This window comes from Phoca vitulina, unplaced genomic scaffold, assembly GCF_004348235.1.
Source record: "Phoca vitulina isolate PV1807 unplaced genomic scaffold, GSC_HSeal_1.0 scaffold16, whole genome shotgun sequence".
Classification (NCBI taxonomy): domain Eukaryota; kingdom Metazoa; phylum Chordata; class Mammalia; order Carnivora; family Phocidae; genus Phoca; species Phoca vitulina.
In genome coordinates this window covers 13412713-13437820 of record NW_022589719.1, presented here as the reverse complement: position 1 = coordinate 13437820, position 25108 = coordinate 13412713, and the positions used below count along the sequence as shown (strand labels likewise).

General features: G+C 50.3%; 1 protein-coding gene across 1 annotated transcript in view; it reads left to right on the top strand.

Moving 5' to 3' along the window:
- The window catches only part of ABTB2 (ankyrin repeat and BTB domain containing 2), a 169613-nt gene that overhangs the window by 104616 nt on the left and 39889 nt on the right, over nt 1–25108 (top strand). The window contains exon 2 of the mRNA XM_032413893.1: nt 20195–20341. Coding sequence (XP_032269784.1) covers nt 20195–20341 — 147 coding nt within the window. The remainder of the gene's footprint in view (nt 1–20194; nt 20342–25108) is intronic.

Here is a 25108-nt window from a genome sequence, read left to right as displayed (position 1 = left end):
ACATGTTCCAAACTCATCTTTTGTACTGCTGCCCCTTTCTAGAATCTACCATTTCTCCGATGGGACTCGGGTCCTTTTATTGGAGAATGGCATTAGAACCCTGGGTCGGGGTGGCTTATGCTCATTGCTCCTGGGCTGTCTGAGACATTACTTTTAGGAATATTTTCAGAAACAGGGAAAAGAGGAGCCACATCTGTACTAAAGTTTCGTGATGAAATTAGAGGGAAGAGGCTAGAAGAGGCAGTCTAAGCCTCTTGCCAAATCAGCAACTTTAGGTGGACACCACTCAAAGTCCTGTGGCCTCTGCTTTGTGGAGTGAGTGGGGTTGGAAACAGGCAAATAAATGGTCACAGATCCTTTAGGGAGGGACTGCTCATTCAGGAACCGTAGGGGGGAGGCAGGCCTCCCCATTGCTAACTTACAAGGACTTTCTCTGCTCACCGCCTGGCCCCAGGGACCATTTCTAGCCCATTCTGTGTCTCAGGCACTGCCCTAGGCTCTCACTGGACCCTCACAGCACCCTGCAAGGTACTTTCGGTGTTGTTGGTCCCATTTCACTGTTGAAAGGCTGAAGATGTGCCCAGCATCCCTGGGTAAGGGACTAACCTGACGTTCAAACCTCACTGTGGCCCTCAAATTGTCCTTTACTGAGCTGTGCTGCCCCTCAGCCCCTCAGTGTGCCCTGTGAACTCACTAGCCTTGAGTGCTTGGGGACTATAGTGTCCCCAGGTCCACGGGTCCAACTTCTCTGCTTTCTCTGATCAGAATGGTCCTCACAGGGAAATGTAAGGACTGTGCGTGCGTATGTGTGTGTACACACATGTACATGTGCCCATGTGTCCATCCTACAGGCTCTCCAGGGCTTTCTACACAGACTTCTACCTCCCCCGCCCCCCTGGAAGGAAGTTATATCCAACCAGAGGCCCTGATGCTGGGAACTAAATGATGGTTAGTTTCAAAAGAAAGGAAGGTGAACACATGTAGGAGACCCAGAACAAAGCAGGCTACCAAAGCCCGCAACAGGTGGCAGTGACCGTGGAGACATTTAAAGGCTCGTCTCAAAGATTTTAATGGCCTGAGAAAATGCTTTGCGGTGTAGTAAGTGAAATGCTACAACCCTGCGTGTTTAAAAAACATATCAATACTTCTTTCAGTAATGGCATTATGGGCCACTTTTATTTTTTACCTTGCACTGGACTATATTTTCTATATTTTTCTAAGGTAAACGTGCATTAATGATGATTATAATAGAAGTAATTTGACATGGAGCTGGTGAGGAAGCTTCATTCTTAGGATCATCCTAATCTCCTAGGACTGATTTCTTATTAAATGTGTTTCTTATTTTTCTCTGGGCTTCCTCCACGTCTTCTGCGGCAGCACACCTCCTAAGGAGGCCCATTCTAGCATCGAATCATTGCCAAAGAATAAATATATTTTTAAAAACTGTCACAGAACGAGATACAGCTTCATACCCACTAGGATGGTTTTAACCAAAAAGACAGTAGCAAGAGTTGGTGAGGAGGCAAGCAAAACGGGAACCTTCCTAGACCACTGGATGTCAGATGATGCCGTCACTGTGGGAGACAGTTGGACAGTTCCTCAAAAAGTGAAACACGGCATTACCCTCTGACCCAGCAGTTTCACTCCTAGAGATACACTTGGGAGAACCGAAAGCATATGTCCTCACAGAAACTTGTATGTGAATGTTCATAGCTGTATTCTCCCCAGTAGCCCCCAAGTGGAAACCAACCAAATGTCCATCCACAAATCAAGAGGGCCATGACACTGGGCGCCTGGGTGGCTCAGTCGTTAAGCGTCTGCCTTCGGCTCAGGTCATGATCCCGGGGTCCCGGGATCGAGTCCCACATCGGGCTCCCTGCTCCGCGGGAAGCCTGCTTCTCCCTCTCCCACTCCCCCTGCTTGTGTTCCTGCTCTCGCTATCTCTCCCTCTGTCAAATAAATAAAATCTTTAAAAAAAAAAAAAAAAAAAAAGAGGGCCATGACACATGGTTGACCCATACAACCAAAGATCATGCGGGCACAAAAAGGAGGCAAGGACTGACACGTGCTACAGCATGGATGAACCTTGAAAACGTTAAACTCCATAAGAGAGGCCAGACACTAAAGACGGCTTCTTGTGCTACTCTTTCTGTATGAGCCGTCCAAGACAGGCGCGCTCCGAGAGACGGGAAGTCGGTTCCTGGTTGCCAGGGCTGCAGGGGGCGGGGTGATGGTGGGGATGGACAGTCGGTGTGGCTCCTGAGGGGCACAGGGTGTCTTCTGGGGTGATGAAAATGTTCTGGAATTAAAAAGTGGTACGTTTTCACAACTCTTTGACTATACTAAAAACCACTGAAGTGTACTATTCTAAAGGGTGAGTTGTTTTTTGTTTTGTGTTTTTTTCGGGGTGGGAGGAGAAAGAATCTTAAGCAGGCTCTACACCCAGCACGAAGCCCCACACGGGGCTCGATCTTACAACCCCGAGATCATGACATAAGCCGAAATCAAGAGTCAGACCGACGCTTAACCGACTGAGCCACCCAGGTGCCCCTAAAGGATGAGTTTTAGGATGTATGAACTGTATCTCAAGTTAACAAAAACAACCAATTGTGACTTGTAAATGCTAGGCCCAGGTTCCCTGTAGCGGAGCGGTGAGGCATGCAGGCTCTTGCTTCCTACCCGTGGGGTGTCAGGCAAGTGGCTTTACATCCTACGGCATGGCTCGCTTACTGGTAGAATGGGGACCCCGTTCAATCTCAGGTTCCCCGGGACATTAGTTCTGACCCCATGCACCCTCTGCACATTGGCCTCCAGTCTGCCGTTGTTAACTGCTCCCCGAGGAGGCAGCGCCGTCATTCCTGTAAGGGGAGCTTCATTTTTACTTTGCATCCCCATAGGAGAGCCCCTCTATTAAAACCGCCCCTTCTGAGAGACAGCCTCCTGGGCAGCGGGGCCGCTGGAGGGCTCATCCTGCCAAGCCATTCCCAATGTTTATTTGAAGACTGAGAGTCAAATAGGCAGTGGCTTTTTCTAAAACTTTAGTTAATGGAAATGTCACAAGGGTTCTAAGTTCAAAGCAGTTGTGTAGCACTCGTGTTTATTTTTCAGATAAACACTTTCTTCTTTTTCCCTTTCTCCTTTCTTCCCTCCTTCTCTCTCTCTCCCTCCCTCCCTCCCTCTCTCCCTCTGTTTCTTTTTAAGGTAAGGGAGTAGGAGAGCTCGGGGCAAAGAGGGTGGGCTCTGCAGTCTGCAAAGCCACTGTTTACAGCCGTCGGCTTCACCAGAACCGTGGTGGCCGGGCCTTGCGGATGGTTCCAGCGCTCGGTCCCCAGCCCATCTTTTGGATCGGGATCAGGGCTGGGGAGGGCTGAGGCAGGCGGCCACGCTGACACAGTCTCTCTCTACTGCCTGTGGCCGAGCGGTCAGCCCCCGGCCGGCCCCTGCGCTCTGACGCCTGCCCTCCCGGACCTCCTGTTGGAAGGATGGATGTCACAGAGACGGTGGTTTTCTTTAACCTTTCACGTCATCTGAAGCCGAAGCCATTGTCTTGGTTTGCTTTAATATTGCAAGTGTCCGATTCGTGCTCTCTGAACCTGGGTCGTTCATGCTTACTGTGTTCTTGGCAAAGCAGAGACGGCAGAGAGAAGGAAGGAGGGAGATGAAAAATACTGCGTCTGCCCTTCGTAAGCTACCCACCTCGGATCACAGAGAACTCCTTGGTCGAGCCTGAGGACTTAGGAGAAGAGCAGAGAGCAGTGGTAGTCACCAGGAGCCGGTGGTGACGGGGGCACGGACAGGGGACAGCCTCCGTTCCCTGGGCACCCACTCTACGCCTGGCACCATACTAAGCCTATAGGCATGTGGTCTCAGCCGAGCCTCATTCTTGCTTTCTGAGAGTGGGTCTTACCCCCATTGCACAGGCAGGGAGACGGGCTCAGAGAGGGTGTCATTTGTCTCAAGCCACATGGCAAGTAAGCGGTGCAGCCGAGCGTTGAGGCTGGTCCTGCCTAACTCACGAGGCCTGGGGTCCTGACCTGCACTGTGGTCGGGGTAGGAGGCTCTGGGAAGGGGGGCCCGTCGCTAGGGAGAAAGAGGATGGCCAGCGTTAGGGAAGCCACAATGGTGAGGCTGCACTCGTGAGCATTTCAGACTCTGAAGCAGTCGGGGTAGACACACACCACACACCCCAGAGTTGTGCAGGAGTCCTGGGCTCCCAGATTTAGGAGGGGTGAAGCCATGGCCCATGGGGAGCTTGTGATGGAGGTAGGGCCCCCCCCCCACCATGGGAAGGGGATAGATTTACTGGTGTGGGCGCAGGACCGGGAGTATAGAAGCTGCAACAAGATAGAATTGGATTGAATAAGAGCTTTCTAGCAGTTGGAGCTGCACATGAACTTTCTTAGGAGGAAGTGAGTTTGCAGTCCCTGGGACCATGCCCTCTGACAGCCACTTGGCGCGTTGGCTGGACGTGTCACACATCAGAGCCGTGATCAGCTGGAGCTACGGGTACTGGGCAGGGGGCTAATATAGATGACATGATGGCCGCATGTTAAATCTAGCCCGCGGGTAAGCACGAGTAGGGCTGGAGGCCGTGTGGTTTCTATAGTCCCTTCCAGCCTCCGCTATATAAATATGGGGTGTGTTCTGGTTTACGTGCGGGGTGGAGAGTAAGCGTAGGACAAGTGGTATTTGTGTGTGTTTCAGTAAAGCCCTGGGATGGAGAAAGAATCTCCTGAAACTTCATCAAGGAGGTTAAAAGACTTTGATTCTTTCTCACCTTGGCCATCTGGCAGGTGACGGGGGGGGCTAGATAGTAAGATCTCCGAGGTGACAAATTGCTTCATTCAGCCTCAGTGGAGTTTGCGGCGTGCCGACTCGTGGATGCTTTGAGAATGAGCCTGATGCTGGGGGGCAGGAGATGCTTTCTCTGCCCTCCACTCACCTAGACCCGCCGCCCCCTGGGTGTGACCCCAGCCACGGGCAGAAGCTGCGAAGTAGAGATGACAGCTAGGATGGGGGCAAGAGAAACAGCCCTGGGAGGAGAAGGCTCATCTGCTCAAGCATGAGTGAGAGTTGGGGTGCTGTGTTGGCAGCGGCCTCTGCTTATGATGATGATGATCATGGAGGGCGGCATAAACAGAGCTGGGGTGCTGCACATGGAGAAGCAAGAAAAGGCTGAGTTAGCAGAGGGTTTGGGAGCAGCAGTGGACCCCTCTGTCAGTGCTGCTCAAATCCAAGAAAGAGCCGGCCCAGCTGTCTTGAAAGGACTTCCCTGAGCTGCCTCTTCTCTGGCCCGTCGCCAGCACAGCTTCAGGCGGGGAGGGCCCGGGAAAGGGGTTTTGCCCAAAAAGGCTGATTCACTATTTCCACTGGGTCCGCAGCAGTCTTGGTGGGCAGATCACACGCCAGCCTTGTAAACTCAACTCTCCGTTTGTCCGTGTGACGTTTATAGCCCCATGGGGAGCTGGCTTTTTAATCAGCCTAATTTGAGACTGTAAGTAGGAGTTTGTAAAACAAACAGCGAGGGACTCTGGCCAAAGCCCAAAGTTGTAGTTTAAGTGCACGAGGTCACATACAGCTCTGCAGACAGACAGAGACTCGGCCATACCCAAGGCAGCCAGACAAAGGAGCTCCCCCAAGGAAAGGCCTCCCTCCCAGGGAAGCTTGCTGCAGGCTGTTTTTCCCCCAGAAACCTGTGACTTAGCAAGAGATCTTCCCATTTGGGTTCTGCGTGGAAAGCACTGGGAGTCCTGGGTTTCCCGGCGGTGGGGTGGGGGATGCCCTGTGCAAGTCCAGGGCTAGATGTCAGTGGGCCAGAGACCCCAAGTGCTCCCTGGAATTCAGCCCCATAGCCAGCCCTTTGAGGCCTCTGCGAGTGAGTCTGTCATCCAAAGACACATGTGAGGAAACCCCACATCTTCCTGGGGTTTTAATTCCCTTTTGGTGAGACCTGGGTTTCAAATGAACAAAGAGGTGGAAGGTGCTGATGGATGTCTGTTAGGAGGCCCTGATAAGGTCACCTAACGGTGGGAGAGGAGGTTCCTCACCTCCCAGGTAGAGCCCTCACTTGAGGACGCTTCTCAGTGCGAGAGCACCAGAGTTTGAAGTGACTCAGGGAACAGTGCCCGCTGTGAAGTCATGTTAGAGGTGTCCCTCCTGACTCATCCAAAATAACGGCAGTAAATGCTGTGAACCTCAGGAATGGTGTGTGCTGCCGCCATTGAAAACAATGATGAGAAACATTCTTTGGGTCCATGGAAAATGTCCATGAAGTATTAAGTGAAAAAGGAGATTATTAAAGGATATGGTAGGGTTCCTTTTTAAAAATTAAAAGTATAGGGGCTCCTGGGTGGCGCAGTTGGTTAAGTGTGCGACTCTTGGTTTCAGCTCAGCTCGTGATGTCGGGGTCGTGGGATTGAGCCCCATGTCAGGCTCCCCCCTCAGCGTGGAGTCGGCTTGAGATTCTCTCTGCCTCTCCCTCTGCCCTTCCCCGCTGTGCACGCGTGCTCTCTCTCTCTTTCTCTCAAAAATTAAATTTTTAAAGATTTATTTAAAGTATAGATGTACTCTCAAAGCATAGGTGCATATTCAAATGCCTGAAGGATATAAAACCATAATGTCAGTGGTGATTATCTCAAGGTGGTAAAGTTACCACGATTTTTATTTTCTTTTTGCTTACCTGCATTTTTTGAAATTAAACTGTGACTGGCATTGCACAGATACTCACCTAGTAGTGGCCAAATGGTCTACGAGGAAGGTCCACCATGAAGCTTCCAGTCTGAACTAAATGAGGGCTGGAGTTGCTGTTGCCCCCCTAAGCCCTTAGGGAGCTTGGCGTTGTGGACCAGAACCGCTCTGTTCTTGGTGGGGTCTGAGGGGCATTTCCACAGCCAGCCAGAATGGACAGTGGGCTTTGAGCAGTCATCCACCCTTCATGGAGACATGGGGGCCCTGGGAGTGGGGAGACGGTTTTATTGTAGGACTTTCCACAAGATTTCATTCGAACAAAGGGTTCTATGGCATAAAAATAGTTTTGGAAACGGGATTTACAGAAATCATCTTGGTATTAGAGAAATCACTTCATCTGCAAGTCACAGGAAACCCGACCATTAAGAGTCCGAATTGTGTCCCTCCAAAATTCGTATGTTGAAGTCCTAACCCCCGGTACCTCAGCGTGTCACTGTACTCGGAAATAGAGCCTTCAGGCACGAAATGAAGGTAAAATGAGGCCATGTGAGTGGGTCCTCATCCAATATGACTGGTGTCCTTGTAAGAAGAGATTAGGACACAGACACGGAGCGCAGGGAGAGCACGGTCATGTATCAGCCAAGGAGGGAGGCCTCAGGAGAAAACAGCCCTGCCAGCGCCTGAGCTTACACTTCCAGCCTCCAGGATTGTGAGAATACAACCTTCCATAAGCCACCCAGTCTGTGGAACTTTGTTACCGCAGCCCTAGAAAAAGAATGCGCCGACCAACGGGGTGGTTTTTCTTCTGTAAAACATTCAGAGACAGGCATCTCCTGCTGGTAGTTAGCTGCTTGGTGAGGCTGTCAGAGACCCAGGCTCTTTCTGCTGTCTGCTCCGCCATCCTGAGCACTGGTTCTCATCTTGCTCTCGTCCCTTCCTGCGGCACCTCCCCTCCCCCCCCCCCCCCCCCCCCACTGAAGGACGGCGGGCCCTGGACGGTGCTCCAGCTTTTGCCGCAGGTGGCCTGCCTCCCGGTTGCACCTTCTTCAGGTGCTGTGTCATATTGGAGGTCGTCAGCAAAGCAGGAGTTCTGCCAGCTGGATGGCCTGTCCCCTTAGGTCGGGAAAGCAACAGTGTCCAGAACCCCTGAAGTCTTGAATTTATGTCCCATTGTCCGAAACCGTGTTGCACCGCTAGAGGGAGGCCAAGGAAGTGTCCCCTAGGGTTCAGAGTATGTGGCTGTTCCAGACAGAATAGTCCGGGGTTCTGTTAGAAGGAATGGCATGGCATTGGTCACAGAGCCTTGGCACGGTTTCGAGCATCAGCGACTGTTTTCATACATCTTAGTAGGGAAAGATCATGGTGTCCTTCAAGATCCTGGGAGTGACCCAGTGAGGTCTGGGGTGTCCTCAGCCCAGAAATGAGCAATTCTGTAAGAGACCTCCTTTCTAGAAATTAGTTTCCTTCCCTGTATCCTGCATCCTTTTCAGCCCACTCTGGTGTTGCGTGATGCTGCTCAGCCATGGGTTGACCGGGACTGTTTGTTTCTCATAAAGTCTGTAAAATCCCTTTGGGGTTCTTGGAATAAGTGGGGGCTTTCTGAAACATCTTGTTATTTTTTTCCTCCTTAGCTCATGATGGCACATAGCAAAAGCCCTCTCTCCAGGCTCTGTCCAAATTTCTATTACTCCAGACCCCCCCCCCCCGCCCACACACACACACGTATCCTACTGCATTTTAATTATTTGTCTACATGTTTTTCCTCTCCTCTAGAGCAGTATCCTGTGTCTATTCACCTCTATATTCCTAGTGCCAAGCTCAGGGTAATTAATAGGCACATAAGGGATATTTGCATAAGTGAATGAATCACGGGAATAGTAGCACAGTGCTAAAATTTCTGTAGCCTGCTCAGATACTTATTTCAAATTGGAAGCCATCAGTTAATCTTGACACAGGGTCCCAGGGCCTTAGAGAATGTGTTCTCTGTTGCAGAATTTAGCTGCTCACAAGCAGCCGTTTCTCTATGTGTGTGTGTGGAGTGTGTGTGTGTTGGGGGGGGTGAGCTCTGTATGAGCAACGAAGGGGGCACCATCACCTCTGGGCCCTGGTGTCCCCAGTGCACTCAGGACTGGGGTATCTTTGTTCGGACCCAGATTTCAAGGCATGTGTTGTAAAAATTCTCCCATTCTTCGTGAGTTACCTTTTTGAGCCTGATAGATTGAAATTTGCCAACTGCTTCAAGTTGACCTAGGACCATCACCAATTTTAAAGGTAGTCAAATACAGTTTTCACTTATTTGGCCTTAAAAATGGTACCTTGCCGAATATGAGTTCTAAAAACTACCATCTGCTACCTCTGTCTTTGACGTCGAAGTGCTTCATGCAAAAGCTGAAAGAAATGTGCGGCTTTATTGAGGTAAGAGCCCAGACAGCGGCCCAGGGTGGGTTTGGGACCGTGAAGTCCCGCAGCAGAGAAGGTGTCCTCGGCCAGCAGCGCTGCTCCTGGTGCAATTCACACACTGCTGCCTGATTTCTCTGTTGACATGCGTGTATGACTGTGTCACTCAACAGCTCGAACCCCTTCAGTGGGTCCGCATTGCCCTCAGGACCAAGCCCCAGCCCGTTAGACTCTTGTGGCTAGTACCCTCCCCCCGCCCCCCCGATCCTTCCCTGGGGCCCCTCCCCAGAGGCCTGTCCCAGTCTGCCCATAGCTCCGCACCCCGCCTCTCAGTCCCTCCAGGCGGCTCTGAATCAGGACAGGGGTCAGCAGGCCACATCCCACCTGACACCTGTGACACCTGTTTCCGTAGGGTCCCCAAGCTAAGAGTGAGTTTATTTTTAAATGGTTGAGAAAGTTCATTAAACAAGGCTATTTCACGACACACGAAGATGATATGAGATGCAAATCTGTATTTATAGTTCCGTACACGGAACACAGCCACGCCCATTTGTTTGCATATCATACGTGCACAGTACACAGGCCGTGTTGAGCAGTTGTGACCGAGACCTGCGAAGCCAAAAATGTTTACACTCTGACTCTTTACAGAAAAAGTTTGCTACCCCTTGGATTAGTACTGGCTCCAAGGGTGGGTGGAGAGAGAGCAATGATCTCCATTAGCCACCTCCCAGGCTGCTCCAAATAAACACATCTCTAGTACAGATAATGTGCTTGCTCTGTCGGGCCTCTCCCCAACCTATCACTGCCCCAGACCCTTCCTAAACAGGCTTGTCCTCTCCTTGGAAGACCCACTCAGTCCCTTCATCAGACTGGCATTTACTCGTCATCAGCTGAGATGTCCCTTCCTCCAGGAAGCCTTCCTTGACCACTAGCCCTGGATAGTCTGGCTTGGACACCCCTCCCCTGGGCTCCTTGTGCTGACTCTAGCCCTTTCCACACAATACCGACTTGGTTGGTATACTGTCTGTCCTCCTTCCCTAGACTGCAAACATCAAGAGGGTAGGGACCTTGTCTGTTCACTTTTCTATCCCAGAGCATAGCTAGTTCTGGCGCATGATTAGGTCATCGATAAATAGCTGTTGTATAAATGAGTGAGTGAACGAATGCAGAATAAATAACCCATCTTTCATGAGTAAAGCATGATTTTTTATCAGTGTAGACCACAGTGGTCTTCAGAAAAATAATGGAATAGATTGGCTTCGGGTCCATCCCTTCTTCCTAATGTGGTAAGTACTTTAATATGGTATCTGATGGTTTTATTCCAAAGCCATTGGCCCTGGGAACCAATGAAGCCATTTATAAGAATATTCCCATTTACTACACACTTACTATGTGTCAGGCATTTTGCTCACTTAACCTCTTTTAATCCTCAATCCTGTGAACTAGGAGCTATTAAGCCTTTTACACAGATGAGCACATTGAGGCTCAGAGATGTTAAGTAACTAGTCCAAGGTCACACAGCTAATAAGATTCCGAGCTGGATTTTAAACTCTCTTCTCTCTGACTCATGCTATTAAATCATCTGGAGAGTCTAATAGTCAAAACCCTTTGGAATGGGACCCAACGCCGAGTGAAGCAGGTTATATTTGTTAGAAGAACTCTAGCACAGTAAATTTCTGACTAATGCACTCATGATCTGTTAATAAATGCCTTGGCCATCTGCCCTGGACCTTGTGATATTTGCCTCTTTTTTAACCCCCAAGAGGTGTGACTGGTGTGTGTGTTTTAGGTGGTTGGCTTATTTATCCCTCTCCTCCCCTCTGGGCTGATACTTAAAGACTTCTCTGCTCCCCTCTTTTTCCTCCCGGCAGCGCTGCTCCCTAGCAGGAGATGTGGCTCCGGAACCAGTCCTGGCCCGAGCTTTGCGTCCTCTCCCATCCCCGTGCCCACCGGTACCCCCACACCAGTGCTGGCAGTGCCAGGCTCCTTTTCTCAATTGATGATACTGGTCATGTGGTGTGAAGACTTTCCTGGCTGTCCCTGTCCTCAGTTATCATCACGTTGCCCCCTGCACCTGCCATGGCGGGTGCTGGAGGTCCAGGCCACCGTGAGGGCTGCATCATGATCACACAGACTCCGTGCAGCGAGTACACAGCTGGGCCGGTTATCAGGATGCCCAAGGAGTCTGACTGGTGACACAGCCCCTGAGCCTCCCAGAGTCACCACCACCGGGCCAGGGGAAGGCGCTGGCTCTCAGAGGGGCAGATTCTTAGAATGAGGCATGCAGAAAAATCTTATAGCAATGTAGAACAGTTTCTGCCTGGATTTCTTCCAAAAGGAATATCCTTTCTTCTTACTTTTTTTTTTTTTCGTAGTAATAATTCTATAAAACAATGAGGTTTTCCTTTTATTTACCTTTTTTATTTTTTTGCCTCCATGAGCTCGCAATGGTTGTAATAATGGTTTTGTTTTTATTAAAATACATGTGGTCATTATTTAATCATTAGAAAAAAGTATGAAGAATAATGGAGAAAAAATTCATCCAAAATTCTCCCATGCAGAAGTAACTAGCTTTTGGGGTTCACGAGTGGCTTAGTCAGTTAAGTGTCTGCCTTCAGCTCAGGTCATGATCCCAGGGTCCCGGAATCGAGCCCTGCGTTGGGCTCCCTGCTCATCAGGCAGGGAGTCTATTCTCCCTCTCCCTCTTCCCCTCTCCCTGCTCGTGCGCACTCCTTCTCTCTCTCTCAAATAAATAAAGTCTTAAAAAAAAAAAAAAAAAGAACTATCTCTTATGATAGATGACCTCCACTCTGGCTCTTAATATGTAACTAGATTATAGTATTTTTCTTTTTAACATATGCTTGTTTTCTTATATAAATATTTAATTTCTGATAACTAATTTTCTGCCATATTTGAAGTTATGGATATTCCTTTGCTCAGCAGAAGCATTGGTCACCCTCCTCATTCTCTAAGGATCTCCCTCCCTCCCTGTCCCCCATTTCCCTTATAGCAATCACATTTTACTATGCCAATAAATCATATGCATTGTAAAAAAAAAAAATAAAGTTTAGAAAGCATGGGAATGCAAAACCTTTTTAAAACCCTAGCATAGAGAGAACTACTCTTACCCGGGTGGCTGTGTGCATTGATGGGGGAAAAGGCTGATATTTTAGGGTGATGACTGTGTGTACCACCCATGCACGCTGAATGTGTTGCCTTTATACAAAAGGGGTGCTCTGTTGGCCTGGGCTCACAGGAATTCATGTGCTCACCCAGTAGGGGTCAAGAACAGCATTCGACAAAGGCCCATGGTCATGTGGTGGCTTCTTTTTTTAAGAGGCAGCAGTTCCAAGGCTCACGCTTCCTGCACTCAAGTTCTTGATGTGTTACATCAATGCTTTGCAGAGAGGCCACCCAGAATCTCTTAAAAAGTACTCTAAACACCATGGAGATGTTTTTCCAGGGGAAAAAGCTCAGTAGGTCACTGTGAGTTTTCTGCCCCATACTGCCCAATGTTGTGACTGTTGCTGGTTTTTCCAGAGTTCACCTTTAGGTTTAATTTCCTGAAATTGATCTGCTTGGTTACTCTGGCTTTATTTTACTCTCTTGCAAAGAGGGGAAATGGCAATGAAAAGACTGCGTTTTATTAGGTTTTTACTCCCCACCCCACCCCCAAATTAAGCAACAATCCGTGATCTCTACTAGATTGTTCTTTTACGGGCTCCTAACATTCATCCTCTGGTCTAGGACAGAACTGATCTGTGGCTTAATGAAACAAGCAGCCAGAATGCCGGGGAGCCAGCATTCCTCGTGGAGATTCCGGGGTGGGCTGTTGTTGTTCTATGGTGGCCCCCCTTGGGGCCCCCTGAGCATTGAGTGAGTCAGCCCTGGGGTTGGAGGTGATGCTGCCAGCTGGAGGGGTGGAGGCAGCCCCGAGGCCAGCTCCCCAAGCAGGTCCTCTGCCAGGAGGCCCAGGATGGTCACGGGCTCCAGAGGGAGGTGAATTGCAGCCCAGAATTCATGGTGAGGTTTGCTTTTTACCATATTCTTTTTAATCATCTTTTTAAAGAGAATTGGGGATGCTGGCAATGAACGTGTTGTACTTGAGCCAGCTTTGATCTTGCCCTGGGTTCTCTGGCCCCTAGCAACCTGGGCAGTCATAAATGTGCATTATTATTTTACTGTTTCACAGTGAGCTCCTCATCCCCTGGGCCTGACTGAACTGGATGACCATCTGTAGCCATTGGTGTTCTGATGACTTAGCCAGGGTCAGGTGTGAACCAGACCACCGTTGTTTGCTTTTAATTTCCTCACCCTGAAGAAGAACGGAAAGCGCGCTGCTAATGGGAATGGTGCATGCAGAAGCAAGTGTCTGTCCCTGGGCTTGAATGGCGAGAGCCCCACGTGGGAGGGTGTGCCGTGGTGGTGACCCGTATGGATTCCAGTGTCGGACAGGCTGGGTCTGAATCCCACCTCTGCCATTTTCCAGCTTTGTGACCTTAGCCTAGTGACCCGGCCATCTAAACCTCAGTGTCTCTCAGTGGTACATGGAACTAGTAGCTACCTGCTGGGGTCTTTGTGTGGGTTCAAATGCTGGGGTTCATCCCATTCCTGGCTTAGAGTACTACTCACTATGTGGTAGCCCATCTCTATTCATTTTTTTTTTTTTTTTTTTTTTTTTGGAGGGGGGAGAGGCAGAGAAAGAATCTTAAGCAGGCTCCGTGCTGGGAACAGAGCCTAATGTGGGGCTCAATTTCATGAGCCTGAGATCATGACCTGAGCTGAAATCAAGAGTCAGATGCTTAACCGACTGAGCCACCCAGATGCCCCTCCATTCATCATTAACCCATGGTTAAAACCTGCTTCCCAAACTCAGACCACACTCCAGTCTCCCCCTGGCTCTCATCTTCTCCCGCTTGAACTCTGAGCCTCATAGCGTAGTGGTCTCATCTTCAGAGGGGTTCTGGCCAAGAGTTAGATGAGCTTTCGATTATTCTTGATGAATCAGTTTTACATGAATGATGGACAGTTCGCCAGGTTTTTCCTTCTTATTTCCTTCCCCTCCCCCCACCTTGCCTCAACACTCACCCCCAACCTTTTTTGGCCTCAGAATGTCAGGAGAAATACCACTCGGTGAAGTTTTTCTAGAATTGACTGTCCTTGATCTCCATTTGCGTCTCTCTGAAAACTAGTCATGCTTTAACTTTTCAGCACTTTGTTTCAGTATGACTAATATCCAACACTGGGCATTAAACGTGCTATATATAAAATTCCAGATCAGAGAATGGAAACACTTTTTAAAAAGTAAAAAGTGTTGGATTATGTGGGCTATTTGGAAACCATTCAGTAGGGCAATATAATTTTTATTTTCAGAAGCTTATGGATTGAACCCCACCCAAGCTTCCAGCTCCTAAGAAAACCAGCACAATACACCCTGCCAAGTTTCCTCACAAGGGCAATAAAAGAGTAATCCTCAGCATCCCGGTTTTCATTTTAAAGAAACAGGAGACCAGCGGTGGCCTTTGCCGTCTTCACAAATGAGCTTCCCTGAGCCGGTTGCTGGTGGGTCCGGTGGGGAGTGTCGCGGGCAGGGGTGGGGGACGCAGGCTTGCACGGGGATCTGGGCCCACTGTAGTCACAGTGCCCTGAAAAGAACATTTACAAGTCTGGGGAGAGCGCTGGTAATAGCTTCTTGAATTGGGGCGGGGGGGGGGGGTGGTGAGAACAGTTATATTACAGTCTTGATGGTTTTTTGATGACTGGTCAGAAAAGCTGAACCATAAATCTATCCAGTTTTCACCAAAAAAGGACATCTTCTTTACATTTAAAATTGTGCGTGTGTGTATATTGGGGAGGAGGTATGATAGCTGTGGGGGAAATCAAATCATAGGAAATCGTAATAACAGGGTCTGTTTGTTCCCGCTGTTCACACTTAGGACGTTAGTGGAATGAAAGCAGGGAGAAAGTTTTGAGCGCTGCACATCAGTGCTAGAGTACATAGACAGGCCCGTCGGAGCGTAGGGTCCCGGTGCTGGAGAAGATTCTAGAAGCCACGACTCTACCGCAGTGTTTCACAGAGACGAGAACAAAATCCCCATGGATTTGGCCTTTGGACTGAGCCCTGCTTCTGAAAAGCCTTCGCACCGAAAGTCTGGTTTGTCAACCCGGTGTGCAGTCCATCGCTTCTCGCTTGCTGCTTGCTTGGAGGAGCTCACACCCCGGAGAACTGAAACCCAGGCTGATTCCTGGCTGGCAAGGGAGGGCAAGAAGGCAGGGTTCCCAGGCCTGGCTCAGAGGCTTTCCCACCTAGCTCAGTGGCGCCCTCTCTGGGCACTGGCGGAGAATCTCTTAGGCAGGAAGTGTGTTGCTTTTCCAAACCCAGGGCTGGCGCAGAGCCAAGGGACCAAACTCACAAAACAGCTTGGAGCCACAGGGATCAGATATGCGTAGGCTTCTTGACTCTGCTGATTTCCTGGGAGGTGCTGGGGATTTCCCCCATTCACTGGTAGAACTGTTTTCGTCCCTAAATTTCAGAGAAAGAAAATGATCTGCTGTTACCTGTGGAAAGGTTATTTTCCCTTGTGGGGCTGTGGGGAGTCACTGAAGAGTACCAAGCCAAAGTAAGAGTACTGATCAGAGTAAGGGACGGCAAGGTTGGGACAAGACTGGTGGGAAGAGACAGGTGAGTATCTGGTGAGGGAAGAGAGTGGTTGGACTGGGGTCATGGCAGGGGCGGAGTTCTGAGACGCCCAAGTGGTCAAAGCAGTGAGGCTTGCAGTTGGTCCATTGATCAGGTAGGTGGAGGACGAGAGGGAGGCTTGATAAGGGTGACTCACAGGCTGTCCTTGTGCAACTGGGCGGATGTGGCGCTATGCTCAGGAGGGGACGGGGGAGGAGACAGCTGCGGCTTTGGGGAATGAGATAATGAGTTCCGAGATTCAGGAATTGGGCAACCAGATTGAGCAAAATTGAGTGAGGGAAGGTGACGGTTCTGTGTATAGATTGAGAAATGCAGAGCTTCACATGCAGCTAGAGCACATTCGAAGGGAACGTTGAACAGAGTTGCTCATATTACAGAAGAGGGAGGTAGAGGATCACTGCTTCCGACTCCGTAGATCACGTCGCGGGAATGATGGAATGATGCATTAGGGTTTTCTCTGTCACTTTCACAGAGTTCACAGGGATTGATCAGGGATGTCCTTATTAACTCATCAAGGGAAACAGTCCACCATGCTTGCTTTTTGATTAGGACTGAAGTAAATAATTTTTCCTAAGGATTTTACAAAAATGGGAGAAAAAAAAGAGATGCTCTTTCTTTTTTTCTTTTCTTTTGGTTGTGTGTGTGTCTGTGTGTGTGTGTGTGTTAAATCCCTTTCTCCAGAATGGCCTTGTGCTGGGCAGCCCCTATCATAAAGCTGGGATTTTATGGGGCAAAGAAGACGCTGAAGTGTTGAGAGGACATAAAGATATTCCTTCTCCACTGAGAGCTGTGAGGAGCAGGCTTATATGAATTTCAGATTGACATAAAAAAGGCTTTCGTAGGGGCAGATGTGGAACGCAAGTTGTGGAGCTGCATTCTGGAAAGATCCGAGGGAATAAGGGGACAGCCTCCGTCTGCAGACTTCCACGGGAGGCCTCCGGGGATCCTTGGCAAGAGGTGCCCGGGGAACCATTAAAAGGAAAGTCCCATTTCTGGGTCTTAGTTTCTCATTCTTCCTGTCAAACCCCAGGCCCACACAGAATGGAAGCCCTCTTCTCGCAAATCCCCTGGGGCTGTTTAAAGGACGAGGCGGCGAGATTGAAATTCTAGCCCCAGTTCAGTGTCTGCCCCTCAGTAACCTCAGGCTAGTCTTCTGGGGGCCTCGAGTTCCTCATCTGCGAGATGGGTGCAGAGTCCGTCATGAAGCTTGGGGGATTAAAGGGAATGGTGTGTGCCCGGCACACAGGAAGCCCTCAGTGAAAGCCGGACGTGGCCGTTACCCTGCCTCTCGCACTGGAAGAACGCGTTGCTCAATGCTGAATGTCTCTTCAAAGCAAAAGGTACTAGGCAAAAGCTGTGGTGCCATCAATGATTGTTATTAATAATAGGTTCATAATTACTTTTGCCACGGTATTAAGTGAAAGCCCCTGTGGTGGGCGATGACTAGGAAGGTGGGAGCTGTTATTAATGGACCTGCCAGCTCCCGTTACTGGGTCCAGTGATGTAATCTTTCTCTCTGGGAACCCTTTGACAAATCTGCTGAATTTCCCATTCCCTTGCCCTAAGCACTGTAAATTTGATCCACATGTCCCCAGCGTTGTTTCTGTAGATTAATAATGAAGAAGGGAGGGGAGCAGAGCCGGCGCAGGACCTGTAGATGTGTGGAAACTCTCCCAAATGTTTGGGCTGTCTATGGGTTGGAGCGTGCGTGCATGCGTGTGTGTCTATGGGTTGGAGCATGCGTGTGTGTGTGTGCGTGTGTGTGTGTCTATGGGTTAGAACGTGCATGCGTGTGTGTCTGTGGGTTGGAGCATGCATGCGTGTGTGTGTCTGTGGGTTGGAGCATGCATGCGTGTGTGTGCCTATGGGTTGGAGCGTGCATGCGTGTGTGTGTCTGTGGGTTGGAGCGTGCGTGCGTGTGTGTGCCCATGGGTTGGAGCGTGCATGCGTGTGTGTGTCTGTGGGTTGGAGCATGCATGCGTGTGTGTGTGGGGGTTGGAGCGTGCATGCGTGTGTGTCTGTGGGTTAGAACATGCATGCATGTGTGTGTGTCTATGGGTTGGAGTGTGCGTGCATGTGTGTGTGTCTATGGGTTGGAGCATGCRTGTGTGTGTGTGCGTGTGTGTGTGTGTCTATGGGTTAGAACGTGCGTGCGTGTGTGTCTATGGGTTGGAGCGTGCATGCGTGTGTGTGTGGGTTGGAGCACGCGTGCGTGTGTCTGTGGGTTGGAGCGTGCATACGTGTGTGTGTCTATGGGTTGGAGCGTGCGTGCGTGTGTGTGTCTGTGGGTTGGAGCGTGCATGCGTGTGTGTGTCTATGGGTTGGAGCATGCGTGCGTGCATGTGTGTGTGTATGGGTTGGAGCGTGCATGCGTGTGTGTCTATGGGTTGGAGCGTGCGTGCATGTGTGTGTGTCTCTATGGGTTGGAGCGGGGGTGTGTGTGTGCGCGTGCACATGTGTGTATGGGTTGGAGTGTGCGTGTGTGTGTGTGTGTGTGTGTGTTGGAGGGGAGTGAATTCTCTTTTGTTTTACTTGTTTTAATTCTCAGAGCCAGCTGTTCCTAATGTGTTTGCATACTCAGCCGTCAGGGAGAGTTTCTGCTTTGGGGCATAGGGCTAGGGGGCAGGGGGAACCCCATCATGCCCTCCTCCTTCTCCCATTGGAAACAGTGCTCTGAGGAAGTGCTTTGATGCCCTGCTGTGCCATGTGGGCACCAGATGTGATGGGAGGGGCCACCGCCATGCAGGAGGGGTGACGGGGGACTTGGGGGGCAGTGAGGCAGCCTGGAGGAGGCAGGCAGGCTGGGTCAGGGAGAGGCCAGGTGAGGAGGGCAGGGCGGACTGTCAGCAGAGCCGTCGGAGAACACCGCCAGGGTCTGGGCAGGAAGAAGACTGCCGTGTGTGTTTGCCTTCCCCCTACCCCGGCCGTGGAACACAGTGGGGGGCTTCTTGGGTGAACCGGGCAGGGATAAGAGGGCCATAGGTGAGCCTTGGTGGGGTGCTCCTTGGATGTGGGCTTCCAAGAGGGGAGAAGTGTACCCATTTGAAAGCCTGCCACATCCAGACTCAGCTCCTAGCTCTGCCACTAAGTTGAACAAGTTATTCAAACTCTCTGAACGTCAGTCCCCCAAGATCTAAGTTGGAGACAACAGTGCCTACCTTGTAGAAAGAATAAATTCGTGGTGTAAATTAAGCCTCCATTCCCAGCACATAGCAGAAATAACAGCAACAGCTCCAGAGCCCTTCCTCAGAGGCATGCACTGTGTTGGAGGGGAGTGCAAGCATGGACATCCACAGCTTAGTTCGTCCTCACGGCCTCACTACGAACCAGGGGCTTGTCTTACCCTTAGCTACGGCGCAAGGAATCCGAGGCACAGAGAAGGGAAGTCACTGGCCCGAGATCACACCGCTGGTTAAGTGATGGAGCCAGAATCAGGAACCCAAACATTCCGGCTCCAAGGCCCTGTCTTGACTGTTCTGCTTCACCTTCTCTGGCTGTCGCCATCCTCATTACATTTCTGTGTGCAGGGTAGGGAATTCTCACACGGATTTGGCCACATCCCAGGGGTTCTCCAGCTATCTCAAGGAATTTTAAGAGATCTTCCCAAAAGTGACCGATTAAATTCCTGTGGGTATTTTTCTTTAAAAAAAAAAAAAGTTCAGGGGGGTGTGGGACAAAGATGCATTGACCGAAGAAACGGCAGTTACCAAAGGCTGGGAATCTCTGTGGCCATGGGCTCTTAAGAACCAACATGTAATTTTAAGCCGGTCTGATTTTGCTTTTCTGGTGCTTTCTAAGAAGCCACACAAATTTACAGGCTGTCACCCTCCGGGATTGATTCTGACAGCTCTGTCCCTCTGGCCCTGAAGTGCTAATGAAAAACACTAATTGGACTTGGCTAGTGGCTGGGATGCATCCCCTTTCTCTGTGGTTTGTCCTCGTCCCTTTCTTGGCAGGAAGAGGGAACGGGGACAGCATGAGGCAGTGGGAGGACTCGGAGGGGGTTGGTTCCACCCTTCAGGTGGGCACGGTGGGCATTCACATCCCCTGAGGTCCGTGAAGGCAAAGCCAGGTCTCTTTGTCATCCCAGCGTCCTGAATGTCACACAAGGCCTGGGCTGAGGGAGACACTCTCGATAGTCAGTGAATGAAGAAGTGAAGGAATGAATGAATTCTTATATGGCCCAGGAGCTCAGGTAGGCCAGTTCCTTCTGCAGCTCCAAGAAACCACGTCTACAAGTGGGCTGCTCCTCATTCTGGCTTCTGTAGAACTCAGATGTCCTCAAGTGCTGCTTTGACATTTGCCCACTGACTACCGCCCCCCCACCCCCTCTCTACCAGAAGCTGCAGGGCTGGGCCTGTGGACCTTTGCTTCCTTCCTGAACTTACCTGTCTACCTGTTTCCCCACAGGTGTCCTCTCCCTCCCCGCGTACTTCAGTCCTTACAACGGTGGGTCCCTGGGCCACGACGAGCGAGCCGATGCCTATGCTCAGCTGGAGCTCCGGACCCTGGAGCAGTCCCTCCTGGCCACCTGTGTGGGAAGTATTTCAGAGCTGAGTAAGTGTGGTGCATCCCAGTCTAGCTGGCTCTAAGGGGGAGGTCGGGTAAGAGTTTGCCTTCTAGATTCCGGCCTCCTCCTCCTCCAAACTGTCTCTGAAAGCCAGATACTTCTAGGCCAGAGATTGCAAACTGGTGGCCCACAAGCATGTATGGTTTGGTTGGCACGTGGGCTGAATCATGCGCAAATCTGGATCTCTGGTTTCTCTTGAAAAATCAGATGACCTAGTGCCTTCGCACCCCCTTCCTGCAGTGCAGTGATCAGGGGGAGCTAAGTAGCAGCAAAGTGGGCAGCATGTGTCCCCTACATTGTCATATAGCTCAGTGTTTTATAGCTGGCCCGATTCGTTCATTCATTTCACCTGCCTGGCCCACAGTGCTCTGCATTTACAACTGCTGTTCTTTCTTAAAGTGCCCCCGGCAATCTCAGTGTAGAAAATGGAAGATAAAAGCAGCGTGAAGTTGGTTGTGCTGGGGTGGCCTCAGCCCTGCAGTGGCCCTGGGCTTCTCCTGGCATCCCAGGGCCCTGCGGAACACAGTTAGAAACCCCTTAGGCTAGGGCATTACTGTTGGGCAACTGCTTCAAAAGAGTGTGTTAGGCAAGAAAGCTCATGCATCTCCTGATCTCTGTCTCTCTCTCATTGTCCCAGTTGTTTAAGAAACGAGCCTGCACACTCCTCCTCTGTTCTCCTTTGCGGCCTCATGAGACTGCCCTGTGGCGGGCGGGGACACACGGGTCGAGGTGCATGGCGTGGAAACAGGTGCAGTTTTACTCTGCTCTAGCCCTTCGCATTTGTGATTTCCTTGAGCTTTCTGAACGGTGAATGGCAACCCTTTTGTTTCTTCAGGACACTGCTTTCTCCCTCCCTCCATCCTCCTCCTTCCCAGAGCAGGAAAGAAAGTGCCTGGTTCAAGGTCACAGAGCAGATGCCTCCTAGGGCTGGGAGAGAAGGCAGGACTTCCAGCTCTGTCTCCTGGGGGCATCACAGAAGTCAGAGCTGGTGCATGGCTGCCCCGGGACCCTGTAGGAAGTGGGCTCAGGTATGTCTGGCTTAAGTGGTCACCCTTCTACTTGCTCGGGGCTATGGGCTTCCTAGACGTGGCTAGCAGCCCGGCCACCAGCATCTCAAGCAGCCGACATCAGGATTGGAGTCTGATCCTTTGCCTTTTACCATGGCCGCCTCTGTGCCCATGATAATCCACAGCCAGGCAAAGGGAGAACCATTCAGAAACTTCCCTCAAGGGAAGGGCTTGTCATCATTCTGCCCTTATCATTCAGCCCCTATTGGTTCTACCTTCTAAAAATATCCCAAGTTTTTGTTTGCCCCTTTTGCCATCTCCACCCCTATCAACTCAGCCCAAACTAGGGCCGTGTCAAACACAAATTGGATTGTGTCACTCATCTGCTCAATAACCCCTCCATCCTCCATGGCTTCCCAGCTCACTCAGTGAAATCTAAAATCCTCCCCATAGCCCAAAATCCAATATATGATCTGGCTTCGTCACCTACTACTCTTCTCTTGTGGACCGTGCTCCCGCCACCCTGGCCTCCTGGCCAAGATCCTCCCTCCCCGGGGTCTTTGCACTGGCTCTTCCCTGTGCCCGTGACCATTTCCCCCAGATACCCGACTATGTTGGTGCTTCATTTCATTTTCTTCAAGTCTCTGCCCAAATGATACCTTATTAGACAGGCCTTCCCTGAGCATCCGCTGTATAGATGAGCACCCCATTCTCATTCCTCAGTCTCCACCCCCTTACAACTTTAGTTCATTCAAAGCACTGGTCACCACTTAAAATGTATCGTATATTTACTTGTAAATAGTTTGTCATTTCTTTTCCCTGACTAGAATGTCAGCTTCATGAGAATAGACTTTCTCTGTTTTATTCCCTGCTGTACCATATTCCCACAATTAGAATAGTACATGATGCTGTGTGTGTGTGTGTGTGTATGTGTGTGTGTGTGTAAAGGAATGAGTTCTGTATTGTCCAGTGTTTGCCTCCCAAAACCCACCAAAGATGGGCCCACACACTGGCCCAGCTCCTTGGGGCAAAGGAAAGAAGCATCCCCTTCGCATCTTTTTACAGATGACTGAACAGGCTGGATCATATGCCATGTTGCCCCACCTCCCCACCCTGAAACCAGGGTTTTTGCTAACCCACAGTGAAGGAGGGAGGAGACGAAGGTGGAGGCAGATAATGCAGATTTTCTCTCTGAGACTAAAGAACTTAATGAGGCTAGTGATACTTGGCACTGAGCTCCTTGTACCTAAAAGTTTACCGCAGGTTTAACATGCATTTATTCCCTGCACCTAGCCAGGACCAGCCTGCCAGGTGGGTTTGGAAGTTTCTTCTATCAGGCCCAGCTGCACAGGGAATGTAGGCACTTGTATTTTTCTCTGTCCCTCTCTCCCCACGGAAAGGTAAATGGGAGGGAGTACAAGATAAACCTAAGCATTTCTTTTTAAAGGTAGCCAGATGGCATAGGCCTCATTTTGAAGACAGAGTTACCTTGCAGATCTTGCCTGCTTTTATTTGATGGCTCATCATGAGGGTTGGAGAGATGAGGAGCCCGCAGCACCTCTCACCGAGGCTCTCCTGATCAGCCAGCAGTGCGGGCTTGCTTTTCTGTGCCTTGTGGGCATTTCTGGGCTTCAGACTGAGGTTTCATCGAGCTTGGGATCAGCTGAATCTCAAGTACAAAGACATTTCTGGAGCAGCTCTGAGCGCTCACCTGCACGAAAGCAAGAGTGCAGGCCAGTCTGGGCCATGACTTCTCAAGTCAGCTGTGGTGACGTACCCGGATGCCATGCCCCGACTCTGTTGCAGACTGAAATCTTTGTAAAATAGAATAGAAAACGCATGTCGAGAAACATGAAACCAAAGACATGTAAAAAGCAAGCCAGTTTTTAAAAAATTATTAGATCACTCTGTCAAATTGCTGTGAGACTTTTTTAAAGCTCACTCTCAGTTTCTAAAATTAGCTTATTTTGACCCAATCACAAACAGTAACAAACAGTTTACAGCCCTGTCCCAGTGCACAGACCACTTTCATGGAGCCATGGCCCAGAGCATGCGTCTGGGATTCAGGGTCCCCAGGTCGAGTCCTGGCTGGTTCACTTACTAGTACAGCCGGGACAAATCATTTAACTTCTCGGAGCCTGTTTCCTCATTTGTAAAATGGAAATACCTCCCTCACGGGGAAGTTGTGGAGATTAGATGAGATATAGTCTATTTTTCCCATCTCTTGAGCCTAGAAAATATGAGGTGGCAGGGAGGAAGATCCCCCCCGGGGAGAATACCCAAGGCGAGCGGTTGGCTTTGGCCCTAAAGGAGGACTGCCGAGCGGTGTGAGTTTTTGTATGTGTGATCAGAGTTGTTTGCAGGCATCTGCTTCTTGGTCTCTGAGAGACTGATGGCATGCAACTGGGCCTGGAGCGGAGAAGCCGGGGACCTGCATCTCCAGTGGCCATTCTGCTGCCTTTGTGGTCCTCCCCCTGCCCCGACCCCAAATCTTTGGAAGGCCTCTCTTTGTACTCCGCTTCCTTTTAGGGAATGCTTAAGAGTCGCTTCCATTTCTTCCTTGATTCTGGCTGGTAAGTGCTGCCAGAGGGTTCTACACCAATAACAATAAAACAATCATAAACATAATTAATGATAATGGCTTCTCCCTTGTCAAGCCTTTGAAGTGTTTCCACAAGGTCTCTCTTGGATGCTATCAGGGACTCTCTGACTTCTCCTCCTTGTGGTCCTGTGATGCTGCCAAAAGTTACGACATTTTGACCTGGAGAAATGGAAGCCAGGTTTCAGCTGATTGCAGCTAACTTAGCTCTACAACTAGCTGGCGTGAGGCGGGTTGGTCTGGGGGTTGTCGATGCCAGTTTCTGCCACCCAGGAGCCCGAGGGCAGGGCTGGGACCCGGCATCTCAGGGCTCAGACTCCTCGCATCCTGGGAAATGTGGGGCAAGGCTTGACTGTCTGGAAAAGAATCCTGGAAGGAAGAGCAGCGTGGAAGGTGGCCTGGAGGATAGAGGAATAATAGTAATAGGGCATTAATGATAATGGTGTTCTATTTCATCTTTACCAAGTACTCTGCCAAGCATGATGTTGTGTGTTTTACACTTATTTACTTGAATCCTCACAATTTTGAGGTTAGATAGGTAGATTCCATTTTACAGATGAGGAAATGGAGGCTCTGATGAGAAACTTCTGTAAGGCATATGGTTGGAAAGAGCAGAGCCCTGATTGGAAGCCAGGCGTGGCTGACTCTGGAATCTGGGCTCTCGTCCATTAACCTGGTGATTCCGTAACCTCACTGCACATGAGAGTCACCAAGGGAACTTCTACAAAAGAGGATGCCCAGACCAATTAAATCAGTCTTGGGGATGGGAGCCAGGTGTCCATAAGTCACGAGGTGCCCAGGCAGCTGAGCTACAGTCACAGGGACGAGCAGAGTCAGGTGTGGAGAGATGAAGGGGAGCGGGGCATGGAGGTCTCTTTCCTAGTGGAGATCTCCAACTCCAGGGATGTCATTTTCCCTGCTCGGAAGCCAGACACCGTCGCTGAGGCTGTCCTAGGAGAACTTGGCCGCTAATGGGCTCAAGTCAAGCCCCACCAGAAGCTGTATTTTAAAATGAAATGGATGTGTAAGGCTATTTCATGATTCTGTAAATGTTTGGGGGGGGGGGGCCTATCATGCAGGAGACCCGGGCAGGGTGCTAGGGACGCAGGGGAGTAGAGAACCAGACTCACGGAGGCTGTATCATGAAG